Source organism: Phragmites australis, chromosome 2, assembly GCF_958298935.1.
Source record: "Phragmites australis chromosome 2, lpPhrAust1.1, whole genome shotgun sequence".
Classification (NCBI taxonomy): Eukaryota; Viridiplantae; Streptophyta; class Magnoliopsida; order Poales; family Poaceae; genus Phragmites; species Phragmites australis.
The window spans coordinates 22,586,066-22,611,223 of NC_084922.1; the positions used below are offsets into that span (position 1 = coordinate 22,586,066).

At 41.5% G+C, this 25,158-nt stretch overlaps 1 protein-coding gene across 1 annotated transcript; it reads right to left on the reverse strand.

The window, feature by feature from the left end:
- Nucleotides 1-442: 442 nt before the first annotated feature.
- LOC133903512 (pre-mRNA-processing protein 40A-like) lies at nucleotides 443-14,740 on the reverse strand. The gene is made up of 29 exons (XM_062344928.1): nucleotides 14,556-14,740; nucleotides 13,722-13,813; nucleotides 13,572-13,640; nucleotides 13,166-13,474; nucleotides 12,903-13,031; nucleotides 12,697-12,758; nucleotides 12,501-12,570; nucleotides 11,914-11,966; nucleotides 11,760-11,817; nucleotides 11,361-11,680; nucleotides 11,207-11,279; nucleotides 9,777-9,875; nucleotides 9,609-9,677; nucleotides 9,466-9,543; nucleotides 9,236-9,322; nucleotides 9,126-9,160; nucleotides 8,911-9,016; nucleotides 7,901-7,981; nucleotides 7,727-7,819; nucleotides 7,603-7,656; nucleotides 7,413-7,529; nucleotides 7,235-7,333; nucleotides 6,036-6,083; nucleotides 5,796-5,888; nucleotides 5,583-5,690; nucleotides 4,225-4,289; nucleotides 3,471-3,573; nucleotides 2,444-2,779; nucleotides 443-744 (listed from the first exon to the last, which is right to left on the reverse strand). The coding sequence occupies exons 2-29, from the start codon at nucleotides 13,755-13,757 to the stop codon at nucleotides 613-615; spliced, it is 2,982 nt and encodes a 993-aa protein (XP_062200912.1). The 5' UTR covers nucleotides 13,758-13,813; nucleotides 14,556-14,740; the 3' UTR covers nucleotides 443-612.
- Between the last annotated feature and the right edge of the window lie 10,418 nt (nucleotides 14,741-25,158).

Sequence of the window (25,158 nt, forward strand, 5' to 3'; positions counted from 1 at the left end):
GCTGATGTTTCGGTAATAAACTTCAACCAAATACAATAAGCTTAATCCTGGAAAGAAGACAACTAATGGTGAGAGCTATTTATTTGCTAAAAGTTGCATGTCTGAGTCAGACCAAGACTTGCAACTGATATTTAAGCCTCAGTCACACTTTTCACGCCTACACAGTAAAGAACAAGGGGAAAGGCAGAGAAAGAAGTAAAAAGGTGTCTAGGAAGGCAACAAAAGTAGTTTGGCAATGGTACAAAATACACGGCTACATTTTGCATGTCCAGACAATATTAGTTAATATTCACTCACACCAACCCAAACCAAGACATACCAATCACATGAAGCAAACAATATGGTTAAGATAGATCTTTTCAAGAGAATGTGTACTGCCAAGAAAAATCACACATTGTTTACGTAAAAAAGAAGAAAACAGCAATATGCTACTGCAGAAAAGTAGGACAGTAATAAATATATTTTAGAATATGTAGAACTAAACTCAGTAATTATAACACTATTTGATTGTTAAGCAGCACCACTACTTTGCCAAAAGAAACAAAATAGCAGCAATGGAGAACATGACAAGGGGACAGTAAGTACTGACAATCTTCGTAGCAAAAGGAAAGACTAATGGACCTCCCCATCTTCTCCAAGTTCACCATCTTCAAGCTCATGTGCACCATTTCTTCGGGAACTATCTCGATCCTTTTTATGTCTTTTGTGCCGGTTTTCACTATCCGAGTCTGAAGCATGTGTATGCTGCATGAATGACAATCATGATCTTATCACACGTTTAACCATATGTATTCAACCATGGTAATATTTGAAGTGATCTATGCAGACTGCAGAAAATATGCAACACAATACAACAATTACATATTGACGGCAGCTATCGTGAACATTTCTATTAATTTTGATGGGAGTACAAGGAGTTGAAATCCCAGTAATGGGCAATTCTTCTTTAGCATGTGCCGGTAGCTGGCCACACTTCATTTTTGCTAACTTCTTCCAACTTTTTGAAAAAAAAAATCAACTTACAGAACCATTGATATAAATAGCACACAGTTACAACCAGCATCGGGGTTTCATTTACTGTTACATGTGCCAGTAAATGTTGAAACTGATATGATTATGTTATCATTTCTTCCTTAGCTCTACAAAGTTATGCTCCCTCAGTCCACAAATGTAAGGCATATTTTTTAATTATCTTGTCCACAAATGTAAGGCTCATTCCATACTCCAACGCAAATTAAGGTTGTTGTTCCCTATAAACCCTAATAAATGTCCATTTTTCTTTTGTACACTTAACATGCATGCACTGAATATAGCCTTTAGAGATAATAATTAGGGGTAGTATAGTCATTTGAAAGCCTTCTTGGTCTATGTGCAAGACAAAATAGATCTTGCATTTGTTGACGGAGGGAGTATATCATTAACAAAAATTGCAAAAAAGGTCCTTGGTCTGGTTATCTTACAAAGTTCAACTTTAGCCGAACATGTTCCTTGCCAAATAGGTACATGCATCAATTAATCAACGAACAGATGACAAGCTTCCTTTTAGTTTTTTACCCATTATGATGGATGCACTTACATAACGTATTGGTAAAAGTCCGGAAACCAACCAAACTAGAACCGAAGTTTAAAAAACAAGAGAATCTAACAAGTCTGAAGGACCTCTGCTGCAACACTAGTAAAACGACATAATGACCCGTACTTTGGTAGAATGGGTCACTAACAAAGTGTTACCCTGCAACAATTCTCCAAAGCCATGGAAATTTGTCGGATTGTCCTACAGCTAATTTTCCCTTTGAACAATATAAAGTATACCTCTCAAATGCTCAATGTTCTAAGAAAACAGTAAATGATATTCTATCGATGACCAACCTAATAGAGACAAAATGGCCTAATCGGCTGATTTTGTGGCCTATCCAACTGATTATAGCAGAATGGGTGGGTATATTCCCTGCAGATGGCCTAGTATGCAGTTTAGTAGATATAATTTTAGAATAAAATACTATAACTACTAAACTAAACATTTTGTAGAGTAATGCTAGTGTTGCTTTGCAACAATTCTACATCAGCCGTCCATTAGCAATTCTCTTCTACCAAGACAGTATAGTTGTTATAAAGTATACTAACAAAAAAATTAGCAACAACTGCATCACCAAAAAGTCCTTGTAATTATACAATTGAACATCAAAAGGAAAAGGCAAGCATATTTTAAGTCCAATAACACAAACAGGAAACAATTAGGTGTAAGACTGGAAAGGAGACGGTCTTGCAACGGTTGCGACAAGGTCTGCTGATATATTGGCACTAAACACAGTAAGCCACAGATACGTTAAATCTGGTGATTTGAATAATCTTAACACCACGGGTTGTATGAACAATATAATGCCAAATCAGAGTCACATCCCTAATGTTTAGCTTGATTTGCACGGAATAACAGATGTTATACCTTCCTAGATTTCTTGCGATCACTGTTATGCCTCCGAGACTTCTTAGAGTCGTCCTTATCGTCCCTTTCTGAGCTTACATCATCTGTGTCATGGTGGCGTCTCTTATGCTTCTTTTCTTTATCTTTCTCTCTTTTCTTATCTTTTGAACCATGGGTGTCCACATCAGCACCATCAATCTCCATGTCATCTCTCCTTGATCGATCCTTTCCTTTTTCCTTTTCTCTTTCTTTCTCCCGGTCTCTTTCTTTTTCTTTGCGTTCTTTATCCTTCCTTTCTTTCTCTTTCTCTTTCTCTTTCTTCCTCTCTTTCTCTTCACGCTCTTTCTCTCTTTTTGCCTAAGAGTAAAAATTTCACAAAAAAAGGGAGAACTCAATAGAAACAAATGACAAAAAGATTCATATGCTGCAACTAATACATAAAGTAGTGGATAAAGTAGTTCATAGTTCAGTTGGTTTTTTTACAAATGTTAACAGAATTTGAAATTTGGTTTTGCAATGACTCAAACCGAATTAATCGAAGTGCACATGCTTAATTTGGTTGACAAAATACATAATACTAATTGAGAAAAATTGCATGACATGCCTACACGATCATAACTTATAGATGTGAAGCATGAACTTATTAGTTAAAAGAAAGAATGTAGTTTAAACTACTCGTGACTATTGAATTTAGCATTATGAATGATTGAATGTACATGACATCTACAAACATACTAAATTTAGGTGATAAGACTTTGATTCTAATACTTCAGCTTGTCGGTTACATAGGTTTTGTAAGTTAAAACCCAACTAAACCAAAGGAGCCAAAAGGCCGAAGTAATCAGCTTTTTTGGCTCAGTTAGGTAACAGGTTCAGTTAGTTTTTGCCCCCAACTCTGATAAGTAGCACAAGTGAATACATCAAGACATCTACTATTCCCAGTAAGTGTGCTTGCAGCCATGTACTAATACAAAACACATAACAGCAAGAACTAAACAGGTTATGATGACCGCAGATAAATTATAGGACATGACAATATAACCATTACCTTCTCTTCCTCCCTCAGACGCTCTTTCTCTTTTAACCTTTCTTTCAGGTGGACAACACACTCTTCAAAAAGCTCTTTAGCGTAAGTTTCACTGTCCAAGGCCCTAATGCAAACAAATCCAACATATCATTCCCTACCCCCAAAATAACAAATAGCAAGATCTGATAACATGTACTGTCATGCAGCAGTTCAAACATCGAAGATCTGTCAGCCCCAAATATGCAAGAAACATTTGATTTATGGACGAATTTCTCATGTTGCCTCTGAGACCCAAAAGAACATTTTGCATGACAGCTTTGTAAATAGTTAATGGAAGTCCAGCACCATCATTATTTGGCTTGAATTAAATGAACAGATTATTCCATAGGAGATAGGACTCCTTGATTTCACTTATAGGAGCCCAAAAGTATCAGGAAAAGACAGGACTCATGCGTAGTTATACCAGATAAACTAGTTTCCAAGATTTTTAAAATAATTCATGAAAAGAAATTCACTTGTGTCCACGTTCACCACAAACTAACATCCCCCCCCCCCCCCAAGAAGTATTTTCCAAGTCCAACTGAATCTATCCAACCTGTTACCAGAAGCAATTGGACTGTTGCGACTAATATTAATTTCTCTGTACTACGCCCAGGATAAAGCTAGGACTGGTTAAAAAAATGTTTTCTTACTAGCAATGTCAGTACATAAACCAGTGGAGTGTATCCAGGTAGTATGGTAAACTGTTGTTATAATGTTTAAGGAGTGCCAGTACCTGAACTCTTGGCTGTCTTCGAATAGTTGTTTAGAATCATCCCATGTTGAAGAAGATGATATTTCCTACAATGTTTTGAAGAAACACAATAAATCAAATCAAAAGGATGACATGTCCAGTCCAATACTGTCTGGAGATTTATATCACCAGGCCCATAGGAATACAACACTGGACTAAATATACATGATGTTGCAAGCAAAACATATATTCATAAAAGCGGCCTCGGAAAGGACTCAAGACTTGCAGTGGAAACCAGACACTTACCCAAACAAGTCCACACTAAGTTATTGCTTGGATGGAGACGATATGGTTTTTGAAATATCAATGCAGAAACTATTGATGATGATTCAATATGTTCAGAGCAAACAAATATTGAGAAAATTAAAACATAAAAGGCAAATATAGAAGAGCAGCAATCTATTTTTCTGGTTCAGAGGCCAAATTCCAGAACCAAAGGGTCCCGGATTGTGGACTGATACTGGGAATTATTAAATCTCGCAAGAACCATACAATGTAGTCGAGTAGTTGATGCAAAATCAGAATAAGAGAGGCACAGAAGTGACGCTTCAGGAAAGAAGCACCCCGTAAGATTTTGAGTTTTAAAGCACCCAAATTTTCTAGACTTCGAAAATTCTGCATTTTTATGCACTCCACAAATACAGATAACATTTTCTAGTTCAAACTGATCCACTGTGTATTTATTAAAAGAGGTCAAAAACCATCTCATCAAAAAGTTGTGGATTAACGTCTACAGAAGCAGATCAAGTTAGCCGATAAGTAACAAGTTATAGCCAATTATTTATGATATTTTATCATCGCAGTTTACCATATAGACAATATCAAAACACTTAATTAACATAGGGCATGTTCAAATACTTTGCCTAACCACACCCAGCAAGGGTAGGGAGGACACATATTTGGTTCGCTCACCTTGCCTTTCTTCTGGGTAAGGTGAGCAAGGCTTCTCTTCCATTTAAATTTGGCTCACCTCCATGGGCAAGTTTTTCCTTGCCCAACCTTGTGCACTAGCAGGGATAGGTATGTTTGGATAACGAAAAAACAGATGCCAATACTATTATTACCACTTGCGCGTTTATCACATTTTTATACTAACCGCTTGCAGGTTAATACTACATGCAACACAAGTTGCGCTTACAGATTAAGTTGGCAATTCGCAAGAAAAGCTTCTTAGGGTGCAAGACTTCAGGTGTGTTGTGCAACAGCCCTTCGTTTTGTCTCATTTTCTCCATAATCTCTAGAAAAAGGTTGACAATCTTTGTTTCCCAGCATAGCAGGACCATGCAATGTAGGCAGCGGCAAGGCAAATAAAGTAACATGCTTACAGTTAACTGCAATACCTTGATTGAATACAGAAGATCTGAAAAATTTTCACCCAATCGCTGGCGTTTCTTGGCCTCCTTTTGCTCCTTTTCCCTGAGCCTTTCAATCTGATCATCATAAATAAGCTGCAACAAATCCAGCGAGAGTAAATCAACTGTAAACTTGCAAAAATACAACATATCGATAACATATATTCGGGCATCGACCAAAACTTCAGACCAACAGAATACCTTGATGTTGATTAAAGATAATCCTTTAAGAGCGTCATCCTCCAGAACAGCAGTTTGGAATTCCTCTAACATCCATGAGGTTGTCATAGGAATCTAGACAAATTAAGTTAAGAAGGTTGCAAACCATAAATATGATAAATTGACAACTTTATGCTGCATGCATACTACATGATAAAACAAAGCCTGCTATTTTGCACAAGAGGAAAAATGTAGACCATGGATTGTATACAAAGGAGGTACCTTTCCAGATTTCACTGCTTCCTTAATTTGGTCCTTGTCATCTTGATACTGAAAGAAGATAAATATAGCATGAAACCATACGTGTGCAGTAAGTAAATAAACAGACAGCTATCTAAATGAACTTATTTCATGCATAGTACAACAGATCCATATGAATGGTGAGATTCATAATCATAAACATCAAATTAACAGCTAAGAATTTTTCCAGCAGATATTCAACTGAGATTGAAATATTGAGTAAACATGTCATGTAGGGCACCATCCAGGAGGCGGAAACGAGCAGGGCCCAGCAGTAGCACCTGGCCTGGGCTGCATCAGTTAGTTTGGTTTATGTAGTATTTCAAATTAGCCTTTAGTTATTGCTAGATTCATTCGCAAGGGTCCCGATTTAAAGAGGGGACTAATTGTCAATCATGGCAAGCAAGAAGTTATATCCAATCCCTTCCCATTTTCTCTCTTCCTCCCCCTCTGCACGCCATCTTTTCCCATTCACTTCCCCACACCATCAGCACCATGGTTCCTAATTGCCGGTGAGGCCCAGGGTCTAACACCAGCTACAACACAACTATTCTTTGCACTCTAACTCAGCTAGTGATTAGTGACAACACAGATAAATTAACATCCACCTTGCAAATGTTGAAAGCGGTGAGCACCCCAAAGGATCTAATATACAAGCAAATTTCACGAATATATCAATGTGATTAGACAGAATGTGGACAACGAAGATAGCAGGGGTGCCAAATTGAGAAACAAGCGAGTAACTAAATAGAAAAATGATGTTCAAAAATACCAACTGTAGTTATTGAGAATTTCTTGGATGGGTAGAAGAGGTCAAATTGCAAAGGGTTCATTCTAAGGAATCTGTTTTACTATTACTAATTACCAAAGATTAGTGCATCCCAGCAATAACTCAGGCACAGTGAAGTTAACATAGTATTCCTGTATTGACATCTTTTATATCCAAGTGAATGTGAGTCCATAGCAATGATTAGGGGCAATGCAGAGTTCCAATCATTAACTAAATATTTGGTTCTATGCTTTCCAAATAACTTCTCAGTGCAGTCAATCGAAGCTCATAAATCTATGACGAATTATAGGAACATCTTTATACAAGTGCAAAAATAAAGAACAATAGTATAACAACCGCTTACATATAGGATAATATGTTACAAAGATAATCAGAATTTTCAGAAAATAACCTGTTTGTCAAGCTCCTCCATCACACCGTCAAAGAGCTCTTTTGGCGTCGAACCAGACGAGTTTGAGGCTACTGCCAAGTAAGCATGTGACTCCTTTATCTGTGAATTGATAAAATGTAAATAAGCAGAAAGATATTTTATCACTTTATCTATTTGCGAAAATCAATATTTCAAGAACCTGTGCACAATAATCACGCCACCGAGTTCTTGCAGTAAGTGTGCCATCGGCGACATGTTCTTCCAACATTTTACGAAACTCATCACGATTTTTCCTCTCTTGTCGCCTTGCTTGCTCCTGCGTGTGTAAGCTAGTTAAATTTTCATCTGCAGGAACAGAACATTACAATAGAGGTAAGAGAATGTAATACCTTTTGTATCCTCTTCAGCTCTTCCTCTTCTTTCTCCAGATGTCGTATATACTCCTGCAATACACAAAATGTATAGTTGAACTTGAACCACAGAATGGCAAAAGTTGACAGTTAAAATACTAACTTGAAAAAATTCCAAGCGATCAATCTTTTCAAGTCGGGAACAGCGTTCATCATCTTCCAGCCGTTCTTGAACTTTTCTCCACTGGGTAGTTGCCTGCAAGCATGAAAAAAGAATTTTTCATTTGTGGAGCTGTGTGTGTGTTGATTGACTAAATAAGAACATCAAAGGAATAACCTTGATGAAATCACATGATTCCAGAAAAGCTCTGTATTCCGCTACATGCCTTTTGTGTTCTTCAGCAGCCTTGGCTTTCTCCTATAAAAGGATAAACATTAGATCATTCTCAGTATACAGTACCATCTTGCCATAAATGAAAATCAAGCGAGTTGAGCAGTAGCTCAGTAGGTTAGTGCCTCCGGTAGAGAGGACAGCCACCCGGGCTTGAACCCGGGGCGCACCGGTTTGTGAGTACCTCCCTGAGAAACTAGTTTCAACGAGTTTCCTGGCTAGCCAGGGTTCGGTAAACCCCTACCTTAAATTTAAAAAATGTCTGGGGGGGGAGTCTCTCCTCGTGGTCAAGGGAAAAAAATTAAAATCAAATTCTGATCAACAACATGTGACAATTCTGAAGTAAAAACTCCATCATTGTTGGAAACTAATGAGGTGCTTGAACCCAATCTTATCTCTAAACTTTATCTTACTACAAGGTTAAAGAAATGGGACGATCCTTCGCCATGGGATACCTCTTGGGCATAACGCCACAAAAAACAAGGACAGGGGCATGCTACAAATAACGGCTAAGTTCATAATGAGACAAACCCATTATAGGATGCGGCCATTCCCTAAAACGAACAGGTACTAAATGAAGTGCTTACGATCAAGTATACCATAAGCAAATAGATTCACAATCAAAAAAGCAAAGAAACCAAAACCGTAAAGGAGAAATGCTTCAGTTACTCATTTCAAATGAGGAATAATTGTGATCCTAGAAAAATAGTTTGACAGACTAAATAAGCAAATAAAGGTATCAAATATCTTGTATTTGAGATTTAGCATTACTAAAAAGTTTAGTAATTGCAACTAAGCTTTTCTATTTCAAAAGCTTAGTACTAGGACAAGTGTGAACAAAGATGTAGCAGGCTTCAAAACTAATCTCAATGAAGTTATAAGAATCCTCCAAGCTCACTAGTAAAAATTACCACAATGGCAAGAGTAACAATGCATAAGGTTTAATATCAGAAAACCTTTTTATGTAGTTCCACAACATAGTTCTCAAATAAATCCTCTCGCTCCCTAGGACGCTCTACAGCTTTGAACCTTTCATCATCTTCAAACATAAGTATTGCTTTGCTGCACAGTGAACAACAAAATTAAGTGCACCTCCAACAAAAAGGAAAAGTGCAGAACTGTTGGGTTTGATTGTTATATCCAAATCATAGCCTGGAATTGGAGGGCATACCTCCATCTTGTCGACGATGTAAGCTCCTTGCATTCCTGAATTACACAACAAAACATTCAATATGGTACAAGTAATAAAGAAACATGGAAAACTTACTAGAGCCATCTTACTTCAAGCATCACAAGGAAATCATCACGTGCTTTCCTCTGTTTGACACGTTTTTCTTCGGCTTCAAACTTTTTTCGCTGGTTCAAGTACTGCAGAAACAAAAACATCAGACCTGAGCCTTAGTGAACAATTTACTACAAAGACCTGAAGGAATCCACGATACTAATAAGAAAGAATTCGGATCTTACAAGAAACAAAGAAAGTTAGGATCTTGCAAGAAACAAAGACTAACCTCATTAAAAGCTTGCTTTCTCTCTCCAAGAGTTTTCAAAGCGCCATATCGTTTGTCATTTATGATAATTCTCATAGCCTGGAAATATTATGTCAGTGATATGCAATTCAGTGGTTGATGTTAAATTAACTAGACTTGCATACCTGATCCCATGTCCAATCAGACTCAACATTTACTGACTCAAGCAGGGTCTTGAATGCATTTTTTGCATCCTATATATCAAAAAAAAAAAACACTTGTATACATAGATGAGATTATCACTTCAAAAACGAACATCTGATTCTTAATTTAATTATCTTATCCATTCTCACCAACTTATTGGCATAGACTACGGGTTCTTCTTCACTTGCTTTCTCCTCCACTGGCGTGACATTGATCTTCCCTGCGACTGGCATGGTCTTTTTGGCCTCCTACAGAGTAGTATGAGGAAGCGGCATCAGCATACAGTTTCTCTTAGTCTACTAACCGCTATCAAATGCAGAAACATACAGCAACAAAGCCTTATATCAAATGAAATAATATAAGTGGAAAAATGTGATCACATCCATTATCAAAAAGATTGTCCAGTCCAACTCCAAATCGCTCAAATTTCCTTCAAAGGAAAAAGTTATGATGCTGATGCTGAGGATGTTGACATACTCCATGTCTCAACTCAAGTCCCTTCCTCCCACCCTCCCTCCAAAAAAATAAGGGAAGATGCAGTCTTTTAACAGTCATTTCTACCCACTAAAGGAAGCAAAAAAGTGGCTCTCCTTGGTTCCTTCTACATACTGAGTAGTCACAGTACAGGATTTTATAATACAGCAGTCACAGCACTCCCTGAAGCCTCTTAACACACTCTCTCTAAGTGCCAGCAGAGAAGTAACATGCACAAGAGTACCGAACAAGGTGATGCAACTAGATAATTTTAATAAGAATCTACTTCACGGTACAGGAACATCCTTCCATAGAATAAGCTACCTGATGTCCGGAAAATCTCTAATCAGTTTCAGTGTTGTGGCACACATCACTACTGCACGAGGCAGCACCAGTGCCAGATGAAGGGAGTGGAGTAGATAATGAGTCTATCATCATGAGATATTGGTTTTATTGAGAAGCCCTGTTCCACTAGGGATCCAGTTTTATTAGAAAGCCTGTGAGGTCTGAGTCCAGTGCACCAAAGTAAAATATACCTATCTCTTATCAACCTCCCATGTATCTATTATTCTTCCTAACAAGCACCTCTCTAATCTGTTCTGCTTTTTTCCTTTACTGTACATCTCTGTCACCCTCTACTCTTCTTCCCCGACCATATCACAAGTTCAAAACTCTCTAATATGTCCTTGTCCCAAGCACACAGCAAGCATTTAAGTGTTCCACAACAGTTGTAGAAGATCACAATTTTCCGAAAGAAAAAAAATACATTGACATCAGGGTATGTCTAGTTACTTTATTTTTCATAAATAGGCTAATACAAATAGGTAAAGCAAAAGATTATTATCTATCAAAGAATAACAGAAAAAAAGGAAGCGCTAAAAGGCATGTAAAAACAGGCTTGGTAAGGATGTTGAGAAGGAGAATAATTCACATACAAATCTGAGCTGTGAAGTTAACAACAACAAAGAGGCAATCAGAGACAAATTGTAACAATGCGGAGTCATTGATTTGGAATTTTGGACAAAATAGAGGAAAGGTAAATACCTCAATTATGAAGCACTTGCTAATCTTACCAAACAAAATTGCATATGGAATGCAAGCATACCTCCAAATCTGAAGCGGATGTACCATCTTCTGTGTCAGCAGCACTTATTACAGATGAATTATCATTATTGTTTCTGCATAGTTCAACAATGGCATTAGAACAGTGTCAGTTAGTATAAATTTTTGGAGAGAAAAAGGTAAATATCTGTGAAAACCTGCTAGTCCCTGAATCAGTTGCAACTAATGGAACTTCAGTGCTTGTTGTAACAGGAACAGAAGTACTTGGACCACCATTTTGCATGCTAACATTGGAAGAACTGGTGGTGTGGTCCACATTATGTGATGGGACAGCACCAGGAGGAACAGAGTTTCCATCATGCGAGCTGGAAGCAATTATACCGACTACAGATGAAGACTGATTAGCAGGTACAGTAGAGGGCTCCGCAGAAGCAGATCCGACAAGAGCACCAGCAGTTGTTCCTGTTTCTCGGTCAGGTTGTTGATTCGATGCCTTTTCTGCCAATTCACGTGCAATCTAAAAGAAGAAAGTAATTGTAGCAATACTGTAGTTGCCAACTGGACAAATATGTCAAATGAAAAGAGAAAGAATAAACCTTTAACTCATCAGGAATAGTCCATTTCGATTGCTTTGTCACTTTGTTGTAATAGTACCTGGAATGATAGAACAGTCAGAATACGGAAAGAAAATGGATGAATCATTGACAAATAATAAAATTTGAGTGGCAATTAATTCCAGTATGAACTTACTTTCGACCTTCTGGTGTAGTAAACTCCTTCCATTCAGTCGAGGCGTCAGCCCTCTGTTAAAATGCTAAAACCAGATAAGTGCATCTAATACAGCAAGGATGCATTCAGTACATTAATTATTAGAGAATGAACTGTCATCTAGAGAAAAAAAGAATTAAAAAACTTTCTTGGTCCATTGTAAATGCTCCTCAACCAAATACATAAAAAACGACATAAAGAGATTGAAGCCTAAATTAGGCAAAATGGCAAGAAACTCTGGGTGGAGGTACTTTGGGTGACAATGCTGCTTATAAAAGAAAGCACAGCCATGTAAGAATTGTTCTATTGTGCTTAGCAATTTTTTGGACTCTGAACTTTAATAGTGAAATATGACATAAAATGCAGAAACAAAACACAAAATTTGCATAGCACGAGCTAATGAGATGATATCATGATAATCATATGTTTAAGGTGCAACTACAACAACACAAAATTCATTAAAACGACCATCAATTCACCAGAGTATCAAGTCAAAATTCCAGCTTATAGCACCAAAAACAGAAGTATAAATGATGCATATAAGGCTAGAGGCACAAAGTACAACTAACCTCCAAAGGTGTCATCAACTCAACAGGTTTCTCCCAACTTGACTGCCTTGTCTTCTTATTGAAGTAGTACCTAGATAAGGGGCGGGAAAAAAAAGAAAGCAAGCCAAATGAGGGGAAAACCAAAACATGGAATAATTAAATTACTAGTGTGTCATGAAACAAGTTAATAACAGAAACTAATTCGAAGGTGACTTACTTTTTTCCATCAATCGCAGTGTGTTCTTGCCAATCCGAAGAGCTAGGTTCAGATGAGTTGACCTTGTCATTATCAAACTCAGTTATTGCAAGGTGAAGTATATAAATTTTACATAGCAGACAGAAAAAAATGATGCAGCAGAGGTCATAAAAAATTTTATGCTAGACAAAAATCAACTGATGGAGCATAGGTCCTACAATACTTACTGGAGGCAAGGTTGCTGGAGCTGACACTGGCTGATGCCCAGGCTGCACCAGAGCTGTCACATGAGGTACGCTCTGGCCTGGAGTTGTACCCCAGGGTTGCATTACAGGAGGAACCGATGTTGGTTGATACTGAAATGTACAATATAAGAATTAGTAATAACATATAAGAAGAGAGTTCATACTGTATACACCAATAACCAAAACTAGAAATAAATAGATAACGGAGGATAGTTAACTTGAAAAAAACAACAAATAAGACTTACCGTGTAGGATGGAGGTGGCATAGGGGCACCCATGGTGGACAAATGGCCACCAGGATACGCAGCTTGCTGCTGCGGCTGCAGTGGTGCTGATGACATTGGTCTAGCTGGCTGATATGCCATAGGAACTGCTTGGGATGAGGGTGGAACCTGACCTGAGTGAGGTAAATGCTGCCCAGGTTGCGGAAAATGTGGCATCTGCCCGGGCATGCCAATGTTAGCTCCTGGCATAGGCTGACCAACTGGTCGAAACTGCTGCGCCGCTGGTTGCATGAATTGAGGATGCTGCTGTGGAGGAACCACTGGCCTAAACTGAAATTGGAGCATGAAAGAACAATGTCAGACACATAATATACAACTCCGGAGGTAAATGCAGAAAGAAGAAAAAATGCCTGAACTTCCGGTTTACCTGCATAGGCATTGGTGGTCCAAGATTTTGTTGTGGAGCGCTAGAACCCATCATGGGAGGTCTGGGAGGCTGCTTATAGACAATAAAGATGCTTACCACACGGGCACTACAGACAACAAAACCAGATTTACACCAAAGGGCAGCACTTACCTGAGGTGGCCCAGAAGGCTGCATATTACTCGCCATCAAAGCACATCAAACAATGACCAAAAAATTATGAAGTGTCTCTCCAGAAATCACAACTGTCAATTGCCAAAAGGAATGGAAGATCAAAAGACTGGTTAGAACATAACACGTGGAGAATCAATCAGTTACTGAAGAACTGCAATAGCTAACGTAAACACCCTACATGCCATGTGCTCACTATTTATAATCTACCAATACATTGAATTTGTACATGGGCAAGAAACTGTAGGTTTTGGCGCCTTCCCATTGCTTCTCCGCGGGAAAAAAGGTAAACCACCTGCGCCCTTCATTTTTTTCTTCTGGCGGCAAGTGAAATATGGCGTCGGATCAGGTTCACTCCAATGCAGTGACCATTAGATGCTACAGGCCAGCCAACATGAACCAAAAGATCTCCCACCGTGTGCTTTCATATGCCTACCAATGACCAAAAAAAATTCTAGGCTTTCCTTCCGGGGCTGACTCCCTCTGCACCAAGACATCCAACTTCTCTGATATAAAAAGCATGCCATTTTGTTGCGGGCAAAATTTAGAGTCGTTGTGCTCGACATGCGCCCAGATTAGCTACAGGAGTACAAAAATCTAGGTTCCAATCCCTCTCCTCCCCTCCTCTGTCAAAGGAACAGATTAAAAATACCTGCTTTCCGACCAAAAACTAGCTCCACATATTACAACCGAAAGCTTGCGCGGAACGCAGACCCGGAAACCCTAGCAGCCGCAACGGACAAGCGCGCAGGCGAGCGAATCGAAACCCTAGAAACTGGGAGATCGTAGAGACGGGGAGCAGCGAGGGGCACTCACCAGCGAGGAGGGGGAGGCGGCGAGGGTCTGGAGCGCCGGGGAGGGGTTTAGGGTAAGGGGTTGAGTCGGGCGCGGACGCCGCCCAACGGGAGTGAGTCGGGAACTCGGGATGCGCAGGAGACTCTGCCGCTGGTCCTCCCTCTCGGGGTTAAGACGTGCGGGGGTCTTGGGCGGATTAATTAATTCCTCCCTAGTCTGGGTTTGTATTTTGGGGAAGTGGAGCATACCGTCGCGGTCAGCCGTAACCTGGGGTCGCCGACTCTGCCCCTCGCGGTCTCCGGTCGGCGGTAACACGATTTCGTTTCTGCAAACCCGATCAAACACGTTAGCGACTCAAAAAATTGTGGAGCTGGCAAAAGTATTGATGAACAAAATTGAGCACTTGACCTTAGATATGTTTGAAGAAAAAAATATGACACGTGTTGGCAGTTTCATATACAAACTAAACAGGCCAGAACTCCTCTGCCACCACTGGTATAATGAAATAGTTTTACTCATGTATCATCAATATTAAGGAACATTACCTATTTGTGAAAGTCCATGCCCTATTATCTACTAATATTTAGTCAATAATACATCGATAAAAAGATTATAAAATATGTATGTGCCTCACATCGTGCTATGTGGCAGTGTCTACTGCCAACCTAAGCAAAGGAAGAATCTCAAACTCAAAATATAGCAAGTGATACAAAGTTGCATCATTCAAAGTGGTATTAGTAAAGATCGAAGATTCTGTAATCAAGAGTTCCCACAAAGTCAATATTATGTAACATATCTTGAGCGATTGCTTTTTTCTCATTGCAAAAATTAAGGTATCACTAAGAAAAATTGGAATCCTAATATGTAACATGTACAATAATAGGAAGCGATCCTTTTCAACGTGGTTCCTGACTATAGCTTTGAAAAGTTCATGCAACATCAAATCAAACCTTATCTGCTAGATCTTTTTAGCCTTATATATAAGATAGTTAAACAATAAGAACCATAGAGTGTTGTGCATCATTGTTGTAAGGAAGTGAGAAGGAAATGAAATGAACGAATAGAATAGTGATAGAGGCTCCTACCTCTTATAATTTATAGTGGAAGAGGCAAGCAGCATGAGCACTAGAGTTATCATGGAGGGGTAATCAATCAGAAAAAAAAAATCAATGAGTTTAATATAGCATGTACCACACAACAAAAGTTTGTAATATTCTTTTTAGATAGTCCACTACAATTGAATACCCTATCCCATTGAAATTTATGGCATAAAAGAAGAAAATGAAGAGTTGTATGCCCCTCAATGCCACTCAATTTGCAACAAAGATTTTCTTTCTAACTAGAGTAGCAAACTTTATTTTTGGCTTCATTTACATGAAATGAACCCTATTAATGAGACAATGCCATGTTGTTAACCTTAAATGTTCACATAACCCTATTAACTAATCATCGTTCAGTTATTAACTTATGGTATTTTGTTGTGTTTAGTTCAAAACTAAACTATGTAGCAGTTCCTTAGTTTTTTTCTCATAATTTGAACTGATCACCTCTAATTGTTAATTTAGAACCAAACTATCATCATTCATCAACTCCTTAGTGTTTTTCTTAATAGCAATTGATCGCCTCTAATGTATGAAATTGATTTCAACAACCAAAAACATTCCTTTTGAGCCATTTTTAGATGAAACATTGTGCATGACCTTAGTATCATATAGCAATATTACTTTACTAAAGATTTATGATTTATATGTACATGTGGCATATTGATACGATGAAGATATTCAATGTCAACAACTTTACTTATGTTATATATATATATAGCAGCTCATAGAGCTCATAGAGCTCAGAGCATGAATCGACAACTTTGGTTTGATTAAAGAGCTCACATCATATTATTAACTTTTTAATATATGTGAAAACATAATAGGACATATGTTTTCCAGATCAAAACAATGACTTGATAACCATTTGTCGTAGTTATATCATTGAATGTATAATGTATTCATACATAAAATTGGTATTACCATTGGATATAGCTTATTTCCTAGCATACATGCTGCCCAATTGTGATGGTAGTAGTAGATAACTTCACTGATAAAGTGTCAATGACACAAGTTACAATTTCAAATCTCTTTGCTTCTCTTAGTTGTCTAAGATCAAACTGTAGTTATAGCAGTGATGCATCACACTTAATCAAGCAAAAGATCATGGAATTACTAAGCAAAAGGTAATTTGTTCTTTATAAAGCTGGAGTTTAAATTCCTAGCCAACTCGAACAAATCTATATTACTTATAAAAGTTGTAGTTTGACATATCAAATTTGTTCACCTCCATAGAGAAACATAACCCTATTAAGCTCGACGCCCTTCTCTAATAATTATTATAAACGTTCTTTAATACCATGACTAGTAGTCAATACCAAAATCCAAGGAACATCATCGTCCCTTCAAACTCATGAGTATAAATTCACCTCATATTAGGTCAAATTATTGATGTAGTGGTACTATATCTAGTATATGAAGATAACTTTAATTTCTACAAGTAGGAATATTAACCGACAAGAGAAGATTTTCTTTTACCACTCATTTCACGTGCATTCTCTCTTGTGTCATTGATAAAATGTGCAAATAGATATAATAGTGACTTTTGCTTCTTAGTATATGAATCAAATAATATATGGACCAAAGAAAGGTTACTTCTTCTTGATCCAAAATTAATAAAATAAAGAAATCCATGTTTATGATACTATCGTGCCCTAATCTAAGCAAAGGAAGTCCAAGAGACAAATCTGAATAAAGAATAAAAAGTAATATTTGACCAAACAAAACTAAGAAGAAAGATGATTCTTACTTTGATACAAGAAGAATCGACACAAGAAAAATCCAGCTCTTTTTCAGGAGTTAGAGGGAATGCATCTCAGGTACACCAATAGGTAGATATAAAAGGGTTAATGGGGGATTCTCAAAGGACAAATAATTGATTTGCCTCTTCAAAACAATTTACGCGAGGGACTTTCTTTGACATAATATATAATTTCCTGCTACATAGCCTATAAAGGGGTTGTAGATATCTAGAAGTGGAATAGAATAAACTGGTTGAAGGGTAATGCATTGAATTGACTAGTTTTCAAAATAGTCTCTCTTTTTTAGCTTAGCTCTATTCATGCTAGTTCCAGATAATCCTTCTAGTTAGAAAACTAAACATTTCAAAATATGTATGAATATACAACCTATAATTATTAGCATTCTCAGAGCCATAGAATGGAAGAGGGGGTTGGATAAGCCCCTGTACCATATCTATACAAATAGAATAGTCCATTTATATAAAATGGTAAAGGGGGCTCTTCTACGATCATCAATTACAGAAATTTTTTATTTACATTCATGTCTTTTAGAAAGAGCCGCTAAATTAAATCATCTTTTAGGCAAAGGGAGTATGATCGCTTTAACTACATGTCACATCCCATTGTTTGCATTTGCATGTTGTCGGTGTATCAGGAACCAGGGTTCCCGAATCCTGAGGCCAGGCCAGCCACCCGCCATATGGCGCCATCCCGCGAGATCTTTCCTGTAGGATGAGAAAAGGCCAAGTCCCGGGAGAAGATGCTCGGGGTCACGGTCGGTGGCCCCCCGAGTCCCCCAGTTCTCCGATGATCCACGGAGTCTAAGTACCGGGAAGAAAGTGCTCGGGGAGGTGTATGGTCACCCCCGAGCACCCTAGTCCCCCGACGTTCAGAAGAGCTAAGTTCCGGGAGAGAGTGCTCGGGGCTGCGCGCGGCAGCCCCCGAGCACTCTGTTCCCCGAGGGTCCGTGTAAGATTGCTCGGAAGAGAGTGCTCGGGGCTGCACGTGGCAGCCCCCGTGCACTCGGTTCCCCGAGGGTCCATGCAAGAGTGCTCAGGAGAGAGTGCTCGGGGCTGCACGTGGCAGCCCCCGAGCACTCGGTTCCCCGAGGGTTCGTGCAAGAGTGCTCGGGAGAGAGTGCTCGGGGATGTAAACAGTACCCCCGAGCACTCGGTACCCCGACGACCCAAGAAGGCCCCCGAGGGACCCACCGTCGAGGTGTCAACCAGTCAAAGGTCTGCGGCCGCATTTAATGAGCTTGCGTGGCCTGACATCTCCAACTACTCCCGCCGCATCAGTTCCTGCCATGTTCTGACAGGAAGGCGTGGGGTCATTAATTGCACGGGTCCCGTCCCGTGCCATCCGACTCGTCTCGGGATAACGTCGTGAGGATGAAAGCGTTCCGTCTGCCGCACTGCTGTGGCAGGGGAACAAGACAGGACGGGCACGCCGGGTTGCTCTGCGGTTGCCCGATGGGTCCTCTCCACGGCGCCCGTTGCCAGGGTATTTATTATGGTGACGGGCGACCGGGCGTGCGACGCATTTTTCACCCCCGGTCATTTCGCCCAGAAGAAATGATGACGCCCTTTCCATTCATGGCGTCTTGACAACTCGTGCCCCCTCCTTTTCGTTCGGGACATGTCTCGGCCGGCGGGTATTTAAAACCGCCGGCAACACAGAAGTAAGGGGGTAGGAAAAAATATCAAAAGTCCATCAACGAACAACGAACAACGGGCAACAAAGAACAAAGAGGAATCGGAGACGGCGAACTGGGATCGAGAATAGACACAAAAGAAACACTGTGAGGAAGGCTGAGCCCAGTTCCAACCGAAGAACAAGGAGCTCCATGCTCTTAGGTAGGCCATTATTCTTGTAACTAGCAAACATCCTTGAGGGACTTCCTCAGGACAATTATAGCATCCATACAGGAGTAAGGTATTACGCCCCCGTGCGGCCCGAACCTGTCTAAACTCCGGTGCATTTACTCCTTTTTGCACTAGGTCCACTCCCCCACCACCGGCCGTTGCATTCATTCCCATTTATTTTCCCGACGAACTTATTCAGGATCATCCCCCGGCCGAATCTCTAAAAAGGGGTCTCTCGGGATCCCTGCGACAGGAGTTAATTCTCCGACATATGTTAACATGCATGTCATAAGCATTCATAAGTATTGTTTGAATGTTGTGCAAATTGAATTGGTTTGAATTTTAATTAAATTACAAAAGGAAATCACATGAAATGATAACAATGCAATTAAGTGGAGGTTTACATAGGAACTCACTTTCTCACCATATAACCTAGGGCTAAAAATAATTTTAGAAATTAGTCTATCATGTGAAATGAATATTAGTGATTTTTTTTAGATTTTTGAGAATTTATTTGAGGCCCTAATTTTGCTACAATATTCAAAAGTAACCCTCTTTGGAGAATTTTAATTTGAGTTCTACATGAGCTATTGAGATGAATCTGGTTAAAATGGGTTTTTTAATCATAGGAGTTGCACAAAAAGTTGTAGAATTTTTTGAGGTCTCTTGGATCAGTGTTCAAGCAGAGAAAGGTGACATAGGTGTTTTATGCCTCCGTTCACTATTTCGCCAGCCCCACACGTCAGTCACCCCTCTCCCTCTCATTCGGTCATATAGGACTTAGACGTGGGGTGGCCGCATGTCAAAGCCCAAATTTCATTACATGCTATTAATCATTCATGAACATCATTAGTATCATAATTAAAGCTATGAGCAAGTAATTAATGCAATTGAAGTGTTAAACATAACTGTTAAGTTAATGAGAAGTGATGTTTTGTGAAGGAGCTCACAGAATCACTATGCAATATAGGTGTCGGTGACATAGAAACCGGGGGTCCCCGAGTCCCGAGGCCAGAACAGCAGAGTGCCACGTGGCGCCCTCCCTCGGGGGTTATCTCCCCGAGATCCGAGAAGATCAAGTTCCGGGAGAGGGTGCTCGGGGCCATGAACAGTGGTCCCTGAGTACTCGAGTTCCCCGATGACCCGAGAAGACCAAATACCGGGAAGATGGTGCTCGGGGCCATGCACAGTGGTCCCCGAGCACCCAAGTTCCCCGACGACAAGAAAAACCAAGTTCCGGGAGAGAGTGCTCGGGGTCGTGAACAGTGGCCCCCGAGCACTCGGTTCCCCGAGGACCCGAACAGTCAGTTCCGGGATAGAGTGCTCGGGACTGGGAACAATAGCCCCCGAGCACTCACAGTTCCCCGAGGGCCTGAGAATTCCTCCGCCGGTGATCCCCACAGAGGCCCAGCGATGAGGTGTCAACTGGTGAGAGGCCCGATGCTGCATTTAAGAGGGCGCGTGGCCTGTCACTTCCAACCACTCCCCCCACGCCTGCTGTCAATCCCTGCCACGACCTGGCAGGGAGGCGTGGGGACATTTAATGCACGGGTCCCATCGCGCGTCATCTGGCGCGCCTCGGGATAACGTCGTAGAGCTCGAGGCGCCCCGCCTGCCGCCCTGTTGTGTCAGGCTTGCTCTGACGGGCAGGCACACCGGGCTGCTCGGTGGCTGCCCGGTAGACCCTCCCCATGACGCCCGTTGAAAAGCGGCATGATGATGAACAAGATCAGACGGGGGCGTTTTCAACCCTCCCCGTCACCTCGCGCAGTAGTACATGATGGTTGCTTTCCATTTATGGCGCATCGGAACTCGCGCCATCCTTTCTGAGCACGCTACCGCCCCGACGAGTATATAAGCGGGGCGGGCTCCCCGGAGAAAGAGGTTTTTTTATAGATCGACAGAGCACACAGAGGTTGAGATCAAGACAACAGAGGACGAACCAGAAGACAAGTCTCAAAGAACAAGGAGCATGAAGCTCTAGACTTAGATAAATATTTTTGTAACGCAGCAGATACTCAGAGAGGCATTCTCAGAGTATTTATAGCATATACACAGGAGTAGGGTGTTACGCTCAATACGGCCCAAACCTGTCTAAAAATCCCTTGAGCATTTACTACTTCCTGCATCCGTTCATTCCACCTCCACCTGCATCTCATTTACTCCATTTATTTCACCTACGAAACGAATTCAGAATCATCCCCCCGGTCGAATCTCAAAGGGGGTCCCTCCGGATCCCCGCTTGAGTAGTTCACCATCCGACAATAGGGTTCAAAATAATTTTAGAAATTAATCCATAACATATGAAGAATATTAGTGATTTTTTCCAGATTTTAGGAATTTAATTTGAAGCTTTGGATATTGGAGCAAGTTAGAAAAATTAACAACTTTGAAGAATTTTAATTTGAGTTGGGCTTGGGATTTTTGGGTCAACCAATTAAAATGGGTCGCATATGAATAATAGAACCCCCCACAAAATTTTGTAGATTTTGCAATGTACGGGAAGATCTTTTTGGGGCAGAGAGAGGAGGAGAGAAATGAATTGAGCTCTGGTGCTGTTCATGGTGGCCACTATTCAATGGATTTTTGTGCACCTCCAACGGATCAAGCATTACCATGGAGTTGCTGGCAAACCCAGTCATCGTCCCGAAGGCCAACGGCAAGCTCCGCATGTGTGTCGACTACACCGACTTAAACAAGGCTTGTCCGGAAGATCTTTTTCCTCTACCCCGTATAGATCAAATTGTAGATGCCATTGCGGGGTGTGATCTTTTATGTTTTTTAGATGCAAATTCGGGTTATCATCAAATCCGCATGGCCAGACAGGATGAAGAAAAAACTTCTTTTACCACTCCGGTGGGGACTTATTGTTATGTGTCAATGCCATTTGGTTTGCGCAACGCTGGGTCATCTTTCCAGCGTGCCGTGCGCATTACCCTTGATTCGCAAGTTGGCCGCAACGTCGAGGTTTACATCGACGATCTCGTGGTCAATTCCCGAGACCACACCACCTTGCTGGAAGATTTGGCTGAGACTTTCAACAGTCTCCTCACTACCCGCTTGAAGTTCAACCCCGAGAAGTGCGTCTTCGGAGTGCCCGCGGGCAAGCTCCTCATTTTCTTGGTCTCTAGCCGAGGAATCGAGGCCAACCTAGAGAAGATCCGAGCCATCGAGAAGATGCGACCCCCGGCTCAACTGAAGGAAGTCCAGCGTCTCGGGGAGCGAGGGCTCCCCCTCTTCAAACTCCTGAAGAAGACCGATCACTTTGACTGTACACCGGAGGCCGAACAGGCCTTACAGGACTTAAAGATGTATCTCACCTCACCACCCGTACTGGTGGCCCCCTCCGAGGGTGAGCCCTTATTGCTCTACGTCTCGGCCACTCCTCAGGTCGTGAGCATGGTGCTGGTGGTGGAGCGTGACGAGTGCTCGGGCAAGGTGCTGGGTCCCAGCTCCTGGCCGCCCCCGAGCAGCCTTCAGTTCTCGGGGCTCCTCTCGAGCAGGGAGTCGAGCCCGAGCACGCGGCTCCTCCCGAGAAGGGAGTCGAGCCCGAGCACTCAGTCGGCCCCGACCACTGCGCTGAGCTCGGGGGCTGTGACAAGCCCTCGGGTGAAGCCACTGTCCAGGCCTGTCGTGTACAACGGCCGGTGTACTTCGTCAGTGAAGTCCTCCGAGATGCCATGACAAGGTATCCCCAAGCCCAGAAGCTGCTCTACGCCGTGCTCGTCGCCTCCAGGAAGCTGCGGCACTACTCCAGGCGCACAAGGTCTCGGTGGTTACTACGTATCCACTGGGCCGATCCTCCGAAACCGAGAAGGCACTGGGCGCATCATCAAGTGGGCAGTGGAGCTGGCGGAGTTCGATCTGCACTTTGTCAGCCGCCAGGCGATCAAGAGCCAGGCCCTGTCTGACTTTGTGGCAGAGTGGACGCCCGTCCCCGAGATCGACCATGAAGAAATTTCTGCATATCCCGGGCACGATACGTCCAGGTACTGGGTTATGCACTTCGACGGCTCCCTCACGCTGAAAGGAACGGGGGCTGGAGTGGTTCTCACCTCCCCAACGGGTGAAGTACTTCGGTACGTCGTACAACTGCATTTCAACCAACAACATGGCGGAGTATGAGGGCCTCATCGCTGGCCTCCGAGCCGCGGTGGGCCTCGGGATTCGTCGCCTGCTGGTGAAGGGAGACTCCCAGCTGGTGGTCAACCAGGTATCCAAAGAATACCAGTGCACGGATCCTCAGACGGGTAGTCACCGATGTTAGGGATTTTTCTAGATTTTCTCTTATCATCCCTTGAAACCTAGATGATTTATGGTTAGGTATCTTTTGTTGGTAGATTGCTTAGCCATGCTTTTGGGATGTTAAGAAGTGTCATAATCTTGACTAATGAACATATACAACATTGATGGTTAATTTGTTAATGGTCTAGCGACATGGAACCTTAGGCCTTGAGCAAAGTGTTTTGATGGTTGTCATTGTTATGATATTGGTTTAGTATTTGCTCAAGTAACCTAAGTAAGGATCAGTTCGTGGAGCGACAACCCAAGAAGTAACATACCAACCACAAAGCTGATATGGGTAAGGCGTGACATACTGATTAGAGTCTATCCAGTGTGTGTTGGGTCAGCACAAAAGGGGCTTCTAGGTAGGAGCTTAGCTTGCGTAAAGCCTAGTGGTGAAATCTAGTGGGCAAACACATACTGGATTAGTCTCTGGTTAGTGGCAAATGTCATTCAGTGATTCTTGGCGGCACACCACTGGCGTGTGTTAAGTGTTTCACAAACACGACAACATGGAATTTACTGACTCGTGGGGAAAGCTGGACAACCTCTGCAGAGTGTAAAACTGTTATAACAGCCGTGCTCACGGATATGAGAGACTTGTATCCTCACATGATTAGTGGGTTGTGATTATGGGTTGTGGTTATGATTGTGGTTATAGTTCTGGTACAAGGAGTACTAGATGGTTGTAGTTATGGTTCTGGTACAGAGAGTACTAGATGGTTTGGTTATAGTACAGTGAGTACTAGAAGGTTATGGTGTGCAAGGTGGGGAGTCTTGTATGCTGGATGCTGAACTGTTTGGGTTACATTCATTTAATAACTTCTTAACATTTCTTAGTCCAAATATGCTTTCATTACTCGTATTTACGCAAAATACCATGTGTTAGCCTATTTTTGATATAAGCCTGCATATCATTACTTCCCTCCACTTGCTGAGTACTTTATGTGCTCACACTTGCTATTTTCCCTACACTATACGACATGTATGCTGCTGCTCAGTGTGTGAAGATGTTGAAGACTATCAAGACGAGGTTGTGACGTTTTAGGCACGTGTCTCCCGGTCGGTTGCCAGCGGTGTTGTTGGGCACCAGTGCTTCTGTTCTGCTGCAGACATCTTCATAGAAGACAATATATGTCAATTGCTGTAAGAGTTTAACGTTTATTTAATAAAAGTATTGCTTTTGTTACTTCACCTGTAACGTCCTTATGTGTGTTGAACATCCTGGACACACATAAGCTGCATTTGGTTTTGTCCGTTAAAACCGGGTGTGACATCACTCCATTAGCTTGGCCAAACAACATCACAGCACGCAAGGAGCAATGCAGCTCCACTGCACAGTACAACCGCTGCCAAAATCCAACATCGCGCGCCGAATCCACCACAGATAAGGCTAAAGAAGGGAGGAGGAAGGCCACCAAGGGTTGTCCCCACCGTTTCTTGAGCAAATCCCCATCTTCCTTGTCCAAATCGAGCTTTCAGACGTCGTCTTCCCTAACTCCAACTAGCCGATTCGGTCGCACATTGAGTTGTCGCTACAAAGCTCCTTCCGGCCAAACGAGCACAAGGTGAGCTTTCCCCAACCCTCCTTGAACTTTTGCCCGTGCTAGTTCATGTTTGGCCTGTCGCTGAC

What these genes read in the sequence shown, in the direction of transcription:
- LOC133903512 (XM_062344928.1), bottom strand. Translation starts at nt 13,757, where the DNA reads ATGGCGAGTAATATGCAGCCTTCTGGGCCACCTCAG. An exon ending in CTATTCCTGATGAGTTAAAG is followed by an intron (nt 11,681 to 11,759) that starts GTTTATTCTTTC and finishes TTCTTCTTTTAG; the next exon opens with ATTGCACGTGAATTGGCAGA. An exon ending in AATCATGTGATTTCATCAAG is followed by an intron (nt 7,820 to 7,900) that starts GTTATTCCTTTG and finishes TCATGCTTGCAG; the next exon opens with GCAACTACCCAGTGGAGAAA.